At 49.7% G+C, this 12,634-nt stretch overlaps 1 protein-coding gene across 1 annotated transcript in view; it reads right to left on the reverse strand.

The window, feature by feature from the left end:
- agrn (agrin) overlaps positions 1 to 12,634 on the reverse strand; it is a gene marked incomplete at its 5' end in the record, with an annotated part of 200,835 nt that overhangs the window by 46,362 nt on the left and 141,839 nt on the right. Inside the window, 5 exon segments of the mRNA XM_080853360.1 lie at positions 4,379 to 4,445; positions 4,447 to 4,458; positions 4,460 to 4,583; positions 4,974 to 5,175; positions 10,165 to 10,386. Coding sequence (XP_080709486.1) covers positions 4,379 to 4,445; positions 4,447 to 4,458; positions 4,460 to 4,583; positions 4,974 to 5,175; positions 10,165 to 10,386 — 627 coding nt within the window.

Consider the following 12,634-nt stretch of genomic DNA (forward strand, 5'->3'; position numbering starts at 1 on the left):
GAAATTCTGAGCACAGCGCATTTGATCAGTTAAAGTGCAAAGAAGCTGTTTTATATGATATTTATACACACACACGCCCACACACACGCAAGCAGGCAAGCACCACACACACAAACACACAAACACACTCACACACACACACACACACACACACACACACACACACACAGCTCATTTACAGGGTCTGACCGGCGTCAGTAACTGTAATCATCTCCAAGAGCGAAATGCACCTCTGGTCACCTGAGCCATGGGTTTTGTGCAAGCTAGGCAAGAGACGAGTGCTTAGCCACTGTGAAGGCAGTAACATTCATATTTAGCTTGCGCAAGTGAAAAAAACGACAGAAAAAAGGAATAAATAAATATGAAGGCTGAAGGTATGGAGTAGGGGGTTGGTTGGCTGAGGAGGGGTCTAATTAGTTGCTGTACTTTGATGTCAATGCCACCCGCACTGCAGACGAACCTTTCAATTAGCCATGCTGGTGCAGACGTCCACATCAGCTATTCTCAAAGCACTTCCTGCCTCGTCTTAGTCGATCACGTCTTAACAAGAGTTTATTTAGCCCAGGGATTTCAATTAAGACCACAGACTAAAAGCAAAAAACCCAGGCGAGTGGCGAGAGAGAGAGAGAATAAAAGGAGAATGGGAAAAGAGACAAAAAACTAAAAAAGGGGGAGAGAGAGAGGAAATAAACAAATTACCTGATGGGAAAAAAAGGAAGATGGCAAGGTGAAAGTAAAGGGTGATCGCTCCGGGGCGGACAGCGATGGCAGTAACGGGTGGAGAGGAAAAGAGGATAACATGAAGACAGATATTGAAGGGGAAAGGCAGACAGAGGATGACCTTCAGGCTGTCGCTGGTTGTTTCATGCAGCTTGCTATCAATAACAAGGGGCTGGCTTCCCCTCACCTGAACACATACTGACCTTCCCCATCACACGCAGTCTGGGAAAGTCAACACAACTAGGCATCACCCGCAGCTGGACACACCTACTCTCTCTCTCTCTCTCTCTCTTTTCCTGTCTTTCTCACTCTCTCTCACCACACACGCACACAGACAGACACACAGACACAAACGTAAACGGACAGAGACAAGCACACAAGCACGAATGCACACAAACACACACACACACACACACACACACACACACACACACACACACACACACACACACACACACACAAACAGAGACAGATATTCTTTCCCTTGTGGATACTCTTACACATTCAACAGACACCTCCATATTCTCATATGCCAGCAGTGAAAAAGAGAGACAGAGAGAGAGGAGAAAGAAATAGAAAACAATCACTCCACTCTGGCCCTCTGACATGCTCACACACTTACAGTTCACACACATACAGTACGCACACACGCACGGACCTTGGCACACAGCTCCGACACACACGGGGTGTTTGTTTTTTTTCTCTGTTTTTGCTTGTTTTCAATTTGTCATGCTTCAGACAGTCTGCTCTGACAGCATGTTAGGCCCAATCTAGTCTCTACACACAAAGAGAGATCGAGCTGCACGGCAGGCTTCTGGAAAGCTCTGGAAAGTTTTGTTCGGCGAAACAGTCAAGAGGTGATGGATGATCTCCAGCGCCACTTGGTTCATTCCGATATCCCCCACCCCAACCCCCCATCTATGGTCATCTGCACCTCTGTCCCTCCATCCACTGTCTTTGTTAATAGGAGCGCTGATGCTAACCCGCTAGGCACCAACTAGCCTCACTGGACAGGCGCATATTGGTATTGCTTCACATAGTCTTAAGGAATGCATTTTCAATTAAAGGAGGCCTGGTCCTCCCCCTAGGTGTCAGGCTCATCACTTTGTCAGTGTCTACAGAAGAAAAAAAAAACTGAAAAAAGAAGCAGCGCTGAAGTCTACCCGAGTGTGAAATTAAACAGGTGATAAACTCTCCCAGTAAGGCCAGCACTGGGAATACCGTCATTTTTCATTACAGCAAAATAATAAAGAGAAAGATTAGTTTATGTGTGTGCCCACTAGTTTATGTGTGTGTCTGTGTGTGTGTGTGTTTGTGTGTGTGTGTGTGTGTGTGTGTGTGTGTGTGTATGCGTGTATATGACTAATGAAGATGATTTTTGTTTGCTCCAAACAGCGCGACTAACCCACTTCTGCATCCTTTCATCCTTGCACACAGACAGTATTCGTTTTTTACATAAATCACCTGCTGTAGATGAGCCCATTCTATTTCACAGAACAATGTGTTGCTATTGGTGACAGACTTGAGTCTTTGTGTTTACATACACAGAATTCACACCCACTGGGCCAAGAAGTCAATGCTATATCCACATCCATCATGCTCTCAACAGACACAACTTATTCCGTCGTTCTATATAAAGCCATATATTTGCGCACGCACACACACACGCACACACACACACACACACACACACACACACACACACACACACACACACACACACACACAAACCTATCTCTCTCTCTCTCTCTATATATATATATATAGATATATAGATTTTTAGCCTTTTTGTAGTACTTGAGACCTTCTAAGTCTTCTATGCTTGTTTTGGAATTAGTAGCTGTATACTTACAGGCAACACTAACTGCATTAGACAACAGCCTAATTAATCAACATACTTATTGAGGAGTGAACAGTCACTGAGCAACCAATGGGGCACAGCACAATGAATGAAGCTTCTACACTATGAGCCCCAGAGGAACAAACAACACGCAACGCAGTCATAGATGCTGGACAAACCACATAGTGTAACATACGCCCTAACCCCTGCCTCACCACACACACACACACACACACACACAAACATACAAACACACACTCACACACACAAACACACAAACACGCAACACACACACACACACACACACACACACACACACACACACAGAACACACACAACACACACACACAAAACACACACAACTCAATTCCATTTAGGAAACCAAAGCTCCATCAGTTCTCAAGACGGATGGACATCATTTGTCCATCAGACAAAAGGGCAAGCACTCTACTGAGGCCGGCTCCCGGTACTCAGCTGCGGCCTGTGAAAAGCACACTCCGAGCGGAGGAGAGCGTTAGGCCTGAGGCCCCGGGGGGGAGCAGGGGTATCGATCCACTCTTATTTCTGCCGAGGCATCTTCCAGAGCAATGTCTCCTGACCCTTCACTGCTTGAGACAATAGCTTTGATGGAAGAGCGAGGGAGAGGCAACGATGGAGAAGGAACGAGGGGGGGATGAAAAGAAAACAAGGAAGAAAAATGTGGGCTTAGTTAATGGGATGAGATGGAGTGGACACGCGAGTCAGGAGAATGAGTCAGTCGCAGAAGGATGGGGCAGTGGGTGCCAGGAGCGGTGTGTGTGTGTGTGTGTGTGTGTGTGTGTGTGTGTGTGTGTGTGTGTGTGTGTGTGTGTGTCTTCATGTGTTTGCGCCACCCCCAGCCAGACAGCGATATGGGGTTGAAAAAAAGAGGGCAGGGCGCCAGCACCATTACACTGTGCATAGGAGAGGTCAGTGCGCTCAATGCCACAAGGTTAAATCGACCACAAGGAGAGTAGCGCTAAGAGCACACAAGCTGAGTCGAGGATGAAACACCACAGAAAGTTCTGGAGAGGACGCGGGGGAGGGGGCGGGGGGAATCTTTTTTCCAACCCTGAGATCAATTTCAGTGATATTTCTATCTATGGCATTAGGTTGCCTCTCGCTCTTTCTCAATCTTTCACTCATAATGCCACTTTCTGTCTCTCTTTCTTTTGTCTCCTTTCCAACTCTCTGCGCCTGTGTCACAGCTTTATCTTTATTGCGGCACATTTTTCTTTGCACTTTGTCTTTCATCTCTCATTCGCCCTATCTCTCTCTCTCTCTCTCTCTCTTTTCCCTCCCCCTCTCTCAGTAGGCAGGTGCAATCTGCTGTGCCTTCACACCTCCTCAGACTCGAAGATGAGCCCATCTCTGACTAACTGGGGCCCCAGGGAGACTCCACTGTGATGCCGTCAAAGGAAGAGGGGGATTCTGAGCATCTTCATCGCCGCCTCTAGACTCCAGGACATGCATGCACAAGCCAACCAAGATCTCTCTCGTTCCCTCTCTCTGTCACCCTCTCTTTCTCTTTCCCCCTCTCTCTCTCCCTATTTACCTCTTTCCCCTATCTCTATATCTCTCTATCCTCTCCATTTCTGCTGGTTCTCTATGATTAACAGATATGATATTTACCTGCTATAGCTGTGTGCCAGAGGCCCCATTTATCTGAATATGAACTAAATTGCTGAGGCGTGGAGGAGAGCTGCTGGTGGCTGGCTGGCAGGAGGCAGTAAACAGATTTTTTTTTCTTTTCTTCTTTTTTTTTAGACAAAGGATTAAAAAAAACACACAAACACACACCTGGCTCGTCACAGGCACCGGGCTTCACCACATCGATTTTCTTCTTCTGCTCGCAGGAGGCGACGGCGCAGCTCGCAGGTCGTTGTCGTAGGTGACTTGGTCGCTGCCGCAGATGGGCTTGTGAGGCTGGGGCTGGCACTGGGGGCACTGGCACTGGTTCTGGACACAGCGGGCTCCCCAGCCACACACGGTGCTGCCGCAAGGACTCTGTTGTTGGTGAAACACAAACACACACACACACACACACACACACACACACACAGTCAGAGGTTGACACACAAGGTTGCCAGAGATCAATGGTCCCGGAAGGCATGTGAAACCATTCCAGGCGATCCTGCTACATAATGTGTGCATAGTTCTACACTGTACTTATTGTAAAGCTACATTACTCTTCAGGTCTGGCTTTTGTGTTTGTGTAGAGCTTAGTTCTGTGTTTGCATTTGGTGAATCCTTAAGTTCTAACCTAATTTAAGTCTAAGTATGAACTATATCATTTCTGGTATGAAATGTAAAATGCTAAATTTGGACATTGTACTTCATGTTTTTGCGAAGTGTGCGTGTGTTGTGTGTGTCTTTGGTACACATGTGTGTGTACTCACTGCATTCTCCATGGGCGACCACCTTCAGGTCGAGCTGCTCAGTGCAGGCCTTGACGTTGAGCTCACACTCGTTGTCGTAAGTGGTGCCGTCGCTGCCGCACACGGGCTGCTGCGCGTCCACACACTCCGTGGGGCACACGCATTTGCTTGTCTGCCCATCACATATCGCGCCAAACGAGCAGTTGGCACACAGCTCATCTGAAACGGAGAGAAAGATACGTAAAACGTGTGAGCAAAAAAAAATAACACAAACGGATCGGGAGAAGTGAGTTAGTGTTTCTGTCGTCATGTCACATCTTCCCGCACGCCGAGACGCGGTGTCGCCCACTGGTGTCCGCTCCGGCTCGTGCTCACACCCACCATCAATCCCACCTGCCAAACTGTCCGCGACCGCAACTCATCTCCTGCCTTAGTCACACGCTCACGTGCGAACAGGAAACGCCGTGGATCGGCCCGAGCCTTCCTGTGGCGTGACGCTGAGCTGTGAAAATATCACAACGGGCACCCCTCCACTCCGCTCCTCTCTCATCTCCCAAACGGTCGTCATCAGCCATCTGCCCTAATGTTATTCCGCTGTCGTCATATGGAAGAACAGACTGCAATTGAGATCAATGGCGTTGGGAGCGGGGCCCGACCCAACACTGTTGAGAGGCTGCTTTAACGGCAAGCTCCTGTCTGGGGTCCTCTCATCCACGGCCTACAGCCACAGTGCTAATAAAGGCCATTGTACACAGCTGCCTTCCCATGCAATCCAATCAGCACAGTAGGTAAGACTATCTGGCCCCGCGGAGTGGCCTGCGCTTGATATCTATGATTCATGGAGGGCTATTAATCACAGGCCGAAAATGCGATTCCAACCCCGGTGGGCGTGTGAGTTTTCCTCTCTTTTGCACACGCTCTCTCTCTTTTTTCTATTCCTTGATGACAATTACACCTGGAAGATTGCATTAGAGCAAACCGTTATCGCTTTCAATTAGAAGGCGGCCAGTAACAGCTGCTGATTTAGTGCTAATGGAGACGCAGGCCGCGCGTAAATCTCCCCTCCTCGCTGTGCCATTAACAACCTGTTTATTACACCTTAATAAAGTGGCCTGTCCGCTTCCCAATCTCAAAGGCTCTCCTAGGACACTCTACAGAGGCCTACACAGGCCCTACTTTGAGCTGAAATTCCCCTGGAGCTGCAGGCGTGTTGGGAGGACTTCTGCCCCCCAGGCGGGCGGGCGGACGCTGGTGACAGCAGTGAAGCGTTGGCTGGTGGGCCAGGTGTCAGGAAGGGGGGTTGGGGGGTGGGTTGGCGGGCCGACTGCAGATTGAGTCTATCTTTATCAGAGTGCTGTGCAGACGATAACTGCGCTGCTTTATCTCTTCCACCTGCTCCCCCCTATCTCTCCCCTTTCCCTCCTCTCTCTCTCTCTCTCTGTGCCCCTCTCTCTTTCTCTCTCTTTAATACACCCACACAAAGCCACAGCGCAACCTGTAAACAGCACTGCCACACACAATCCTCTCCCTCTGGGGACAGAAAGAGCTAGAGCAAGAGGGAGAGTGTGGGAGGGAGAGGGAGAGAGATAGAGAGAGAGAGAGACAGAGGGAGATGAATAAGAGGAGGGAGACATAAGTGGTGGGGTAGGAGGGGGGGACGAGGAGAGAGAGAAATAAAGGAAGCCACAGCTAAAGATGTGTTGGAAGAAAAATATAAAAAGACTAAGAGCCAAGACTGCGAGAGGTAAAGTGAGAAAGGGGGGGGAGAAAAAAAATGGGAGAAGGGGAGAAAAAGGGAGTAGGATGGAGAAGGGCCTTGAGGAGCACCATCAGGCTGATGGATGGGGAGCTGCGTGCGGAGCTGGAGAGCATTGTTGGTGCTGGGAGGGTTAGGAGCAGCGATGTCTGACATGGCCATGAGCCAGCGCAAGGAGAGATCCTTAACATTTAACGCAGGAGGGGGGAGGGGAGGGGGGGGGGGGGGTAGAAGCGTCGCAGGGGAACAGCTGCACAGGCTGCCCAACTCCACTCCATCTCGCTCCCGCTCACTGTGCCCTCTTTCTTGTTCATCAACTCCTACTTGTTCTCTCCCGATCTCATTCCCCGTCTGTGATTTTTTTCCCCCTCAACCACTCACCAGTCCTCTGCCGTTCACCAGTTTGGCTGTGACCTATATTCCGGATGCAACAAACACATATCATTTCCTCTGCTTGATGTTTTTTTTTCTTTTTTCCTTGATGCCTCATCTCTCATCTCCTGGTAATAATATTTATGAATTGGCCCTGTGAGTGGGTTCCAGTTCCATTAGTGCAGGGGGGGCCTCCGCCAGCCAGGCAGACAAGGTCACCCGCCACTCAGACATTAAAATAAATATATGAAAATCATAAAAAAAAATGTCATCGCCATTGCTATCAGACCGCACCTGAGCTATGAAGATAACGGCAATTTTTACGGCGCTGCACTGCCTCCTTTTCTCCCTCCTGCCAGCCCTCTCCGGAGGGAAAAAGAAGTGGAAAAATACGAAGGCGCGAGCACACGCCTGCCTGTCCTGTCCCCTGCCATCACCCAATCCCCCCTTCACACACATAAACATGTACGATCACACCCGGCTACTCGCGCACAACATCCCCCCCACCACCCCTGTGGTTGTAATTTCACCAGTGAGTGCAGAGGCCGGCGTGAATGAAATGGGATAATTAATGTGGGGTGATAACGGTGGCTGGATGGGAGTGCAAGAGAGTGTGTGTGTGTGTGTGTGTGTGTGTGTGTGTGTGTGTGTGTGTGTGTGTGCGTGTGTGTGTGTGTGTGTGTGTGTGTGTATGTGCGTGCGAGCCATGGGTCCTTGTACAAACAGACACAAATAAGACAGTCCCATCTCGAGCGGCAGATTAGCCATTGGCCCCTGGGCCTTTATTGCCCCCGTTCCGCTGACGCCGGCTTCTGTGGGGACTCGATGCCATCAATAGCGCCGCATTACTGACACCAGTGGCGCTACCTGCCAGCCTAGCCTTCCAACACCCCACGTTTTATTAAATACACACTGTTTATGACTCTCCTGCAGGCTGCACCACCCGGACCTGCCTCCTACAAGAGGCTACTCCAGATTGAGTTTGTCGAGTTCAAACACCAACACACACAAATCAACCAGACCCCCCCCCCCCCCAATCTGCCCCCCTATTTTGTTAAATGACAGATTGCTATTTAAATTGATCTTGCCCCGAGACGGAAATGAACAGGGGAAATGGAGAGTGAAAAGATAGGAAATGAACAACACAGGACCACTTATTGCCTCATACTGTTGCTATAAATGTAACCTTCCAGCACATGCTAACATGTGTTGTGGAGAGAATAATGATGTTATAGGTGTGAATCCATGTCAGCCTAGCCAATTCAACACCCACATTACAATGTGTTGTGCCCGTGCAAATCACAGCCCACATATAGTTTCCTGCCCTATCAGCACTTTAAAACAGAACACCAGCACCAATTTCACCGGGGAACAAGCACCACGAATGCACATCAGCATGCTAGTGCGTATCAGCATCCTTGCAGTGAGAATAGGCGGGGATACCTGTACATGCTAATTTCATTAACACGAAGTAGGCCACAATCAACCATAAAGACGTTGAGTAATTAGTGGATGTGGCAATGAAGTCATTCTTTATCAGCCAATAACAACGATTCGACCATACCTTATTAATGTAATTGTTCTAAAATAGAGCAAACAACACATTTCCGGTCGCTATTGGAGCGGTTTACATTAGAAGAGAAGAGTTTTCCAGGGAACTCTCACATCTGTAGACAGACACACCCCACCATTGCGCTGATCCACCAATGTTTTTTAGAATCTTGCTTGGGTAATGAAATTAGCTAAAGTATTTTGCCAAGTTATTAAATTAAACTTACAGTCATGAGTGGTGTGTTGCCAGCCACGTTGCCTATCAATGAAATTAGGCCCTCATGTGTTTATTGTGACTTTAGCAAACGCTAATCCTGTCGACTGGAACAACTTTTAAACCAAGCACTCTCTCACACACACACACACACACACACACACACACACACACACACACACACACACACACACACACACACACACACACACACACACACACACACACACAGTGTGCCTGTTTTTTGTTCCCCCCAGCTTTGATATGACATGGAGCAACTGCATGACAAAAGTGCAAACAATAGTGCAGGGTTGAGAACACCACTGTCTGCCAGTGCCCTTGAGTCATTTCACAGCGGCTAGAGATACTTTGCCATAAAGCACAAATGGCATACGCATGCACGATGCAAAACGCTGACGGGACAGAAGGCTTCTCCTCCACTCCCTGACAGCTCACACGCTCTGTCTTCTCAAAGGCTTTGAGTGGGAACACAGCGAGTCGCTTCTCGAAAGGTTTTCACGAAGCGGTATGGATTGTGACTGAGGGGCGGGGGTGGTCGATGATCAGAAAACGGATGTGCGCTGCCCTCCTTGCTTGAAGATCATGGCCCTCGGGGACACGATTGGGATGCTGTTTTTTTTTTTTGTAGGAGAGAGTGTGCCGTATGGCCATTGATTCACCCAATGTGTTTTATGAACCACGTGTGCCAGTCAGACAGTCAGTGGAAAGATCCAAAGGCACTGACTGACGGCAGCAAACTGTGAGTCACGCAAACAACCATTCTGGGGCAAGGTGGTGATTTCAAAGCTGAAGTGCAACATCGCCTTTAAAAAAAAAAAAATAAAATAAAAAACAACACGCACACAGGAAAGTTGCGGGGTTGAGGTGGTTGAGTGAAGGATTGTAATGCACTCTCAGAATGTCTTGGTAGAGAGCCTGAAAGCCAAGCGTTTCAAGAATGAAAGTGTACAAGTCAGAGGGAAAGAGAGGGACAGAGAGAGACTGATAAAGAGTGAGAGTAACCACCAACTGTGTGTGTGTTTGTGAATGAGGTGGAGAGATAGAGAGAGAGAGAGATAAAGAGAGAGAGAGAGAGAGAGAGAGAGAGTGTGGGCGAGTGTGTGGGTGGGTGATTGCAAGTGAGGAGGCGGTGTAATATGAATGCATATCCATATGCCATATGCCACTCTGTTGTGTGCATGAGTGTAGGTTTATGTCCATGTAAATGTGTGTGTGTGTGTGTGTGTGTGGGGGGGGGGGGGGGGGGGGGGGGGGGGGGGGGGGGGGGGGGGGGGGGTTAGGTTGTAGAACTCACCACAGGGTCCTTTGTGCTGGATTTTGATCTCCCGCGACAGGGCACAACCCATGGCACGCATCTCGCAGGGGCTGCCGTAGGTGTGGCCGTCGTTCCCGCACACGGGGTCGCGCACCTGGGGGCACGCCTCGGGGCACTCGCACACCGGCTTGCCGTTCTGCACCACGCACACCGCGCCGAACTCACACTCCTTCTTCACGCACGGGCTGGGCACGTTCAGGTCTGCCACCGAAGCAAGAGAAACACAGGCACGAACGTCAGCAATGACACAAACAAGGAAGGGAATGGGGGAGGTGGGGGGCAAAGAAGAGAGACGGAGAGGGTAGAAGAGAGTTAATGAAGGAGGGGGAGAAGGGAGGGGAGGAATGATGGTTTTCTGGGGTTTGTCATTGGTTAAAGGGAGACACAGGCATTGTAACTTCATACATCTACACCATTCCGTTCCTCTCACAGTGTCTCGTACATTAGCTAGGGCAGACTGAACGATCGCTCACTGCTTGCTCACTGCTTGCTCACTGCTCGCTCACTTCTCTCTCCCTGCTCGCTCCCTGCTCGCTCACTGAGGTCTGGGTCTCAGGTGGGCTGCGAGGCGAGTCTTGACCTTCTGACTGTTCTGTTTATTAGCCAGAAAGCCCAAGCTCTCTGCTGGAGGGACCTGACTGTCACACTTCTGTAAACAGAGACACTCGCTGCTGCTGGGGCTTTGGCTTTCAGCTGAAATATCACCATTTGCATCTCAACGCGAAACCATGCAGGCTGGCAGGCTGGTGCGTCTGCCAAGCACAGCTCCCTTAGTGAGGGAGGGAAGAGGGTTTTTTTTTTTTAGGGATAGTGAGAACTGAGAAAATGAGAGCAAATTAGGGAGGGAGAGAGAAATAGAGGGACACAGGGAGGGAGAGAGAGAGAGAGAGAAAGAAAGAGGGAGGGAGATAGAGGGAGAGAGAGTAGCGAAAACAGCTTGGAAGAAGAAAAAAGGGATCTCTTTGCTTAATAATTCAGAACACCAATGCTCTTGAGCCAGACAGATATGAAATATGAACATCAGAAGAACTGCGGCTCCTCTCTCTCTCTCTCTCTCTCTCTCTCTCTCTCTCTCTCTCTCTCTCTCTCTCGCTCTCTTTCTCTCTCACTCTCTCCCAGTTTTTCCCTGTGTCTCTCCGTGTCTCTCTGTCTGGCCACTGTGTTGGAACTTAATTAAGCTCTGCAGTTAGCAGCAGCCCCAAGGTCTGAAAGAGATGCCACGCTGTTGCCGGCTGCCAGGGAGCGAGAGGAAGTGGGTCAGCACGGAGCCAGAAGAGGAGCACCGTTTCTGGGGAGCCGTGGCTTCAGAGGCCCTTCCCCTCCACCATGATAAATTCTTCATGCCGGGGATTAGCCGTAGCCCTCTGACGAGGTAGAGTAAGCAAAATGCTCGATGCTCAGTGAAAACGAGGGCCCCAGGAGATGACATGACCCAATCCCTCCAGTCAAACACACACAAACACACACACACACACACACACACACACACACACACACAAACACACACACACACACACCGATACATATATCTCCAGAAGGGAGAAAGGGTAGGGAAAGGGTCTCATTAGTATGCCCTGCATGGCAGGAATGCAAGGCGTATGTTGTGTGTCTGCACTTTCTTAAGAGCTTAAAAGAGGAAAGACGGCTAAAAAGCATTTGATCCTAAGTTTGCTGGCTGAATGAGAGGAAATGAGGGTGCACTGTATGAATGTGTGAGTGTGTGTGTGTGTGTGTGTATGTGAGCGCCAATATGCACATGGGGAGTTGCGGGATTCTGCTCCTACCCCACCCCCCATTGCGTTTTTATCGGAACGTGTGCTCCCTGCCGCACACACTCACACACTCTCACACACACGCGCATCCTGTCGGGCTGTCATTACTGTAATTATGTTGGGATTAGACGCCATCATGCTGACTGCTCTGCTTAAACGCCTGGGCATCATTACCAACACGGGCGTGCGTTCGACACCGCCAAGCAGCGCCGGGAGTGACTGCCGAATAAATCACCCTGCAGAATCACAAATGCCGCCGCCGATAACCCCGCACCACCAATGCCGGGGCTCGCAGACACCACCTCCATCTTCCAATAACAGCGGCAGGCTGACAGACAACCCGCAGTGAGTGACAATTGCCTGGTGTCAGGTCCTTTGTCAGCGACTCATCGAATGACATGCGGAGTGGTTCGCAGGAGTGCGGTGTTATTTGGGATTTATTCACACTGTACTTTGCCTGCTGTGAGCAAGCCTTAGCCTGCAATACACATACACACAGACATACACACACAACATCAACCCCACCTCTAACCCCAGTCTAACCACTTCCCTCACTCCCCCAGTAAGCTGGAGTGGGTCTGGGCTAAGTCTCTGCAGGGGACTGTGGCGCCAGGGAGTAATGAGAGCGCGCCCGCTGCATCTTAAGACTCTCCAGAGAGCCCTGCTTTCGGCTCTAT

Source organism: Sprattus sprattus (genome assembly GCF_963457725.1).
Source record: "Sprattus sprattus genome assembly, chromosome: 16".
NCBI classification, from domain to species: Eukaryota; Metazoa; Chordata; class Actinopteri; order Clupeiformes; family Clupeidae; genus Sprattus; species Sprattus sprattus.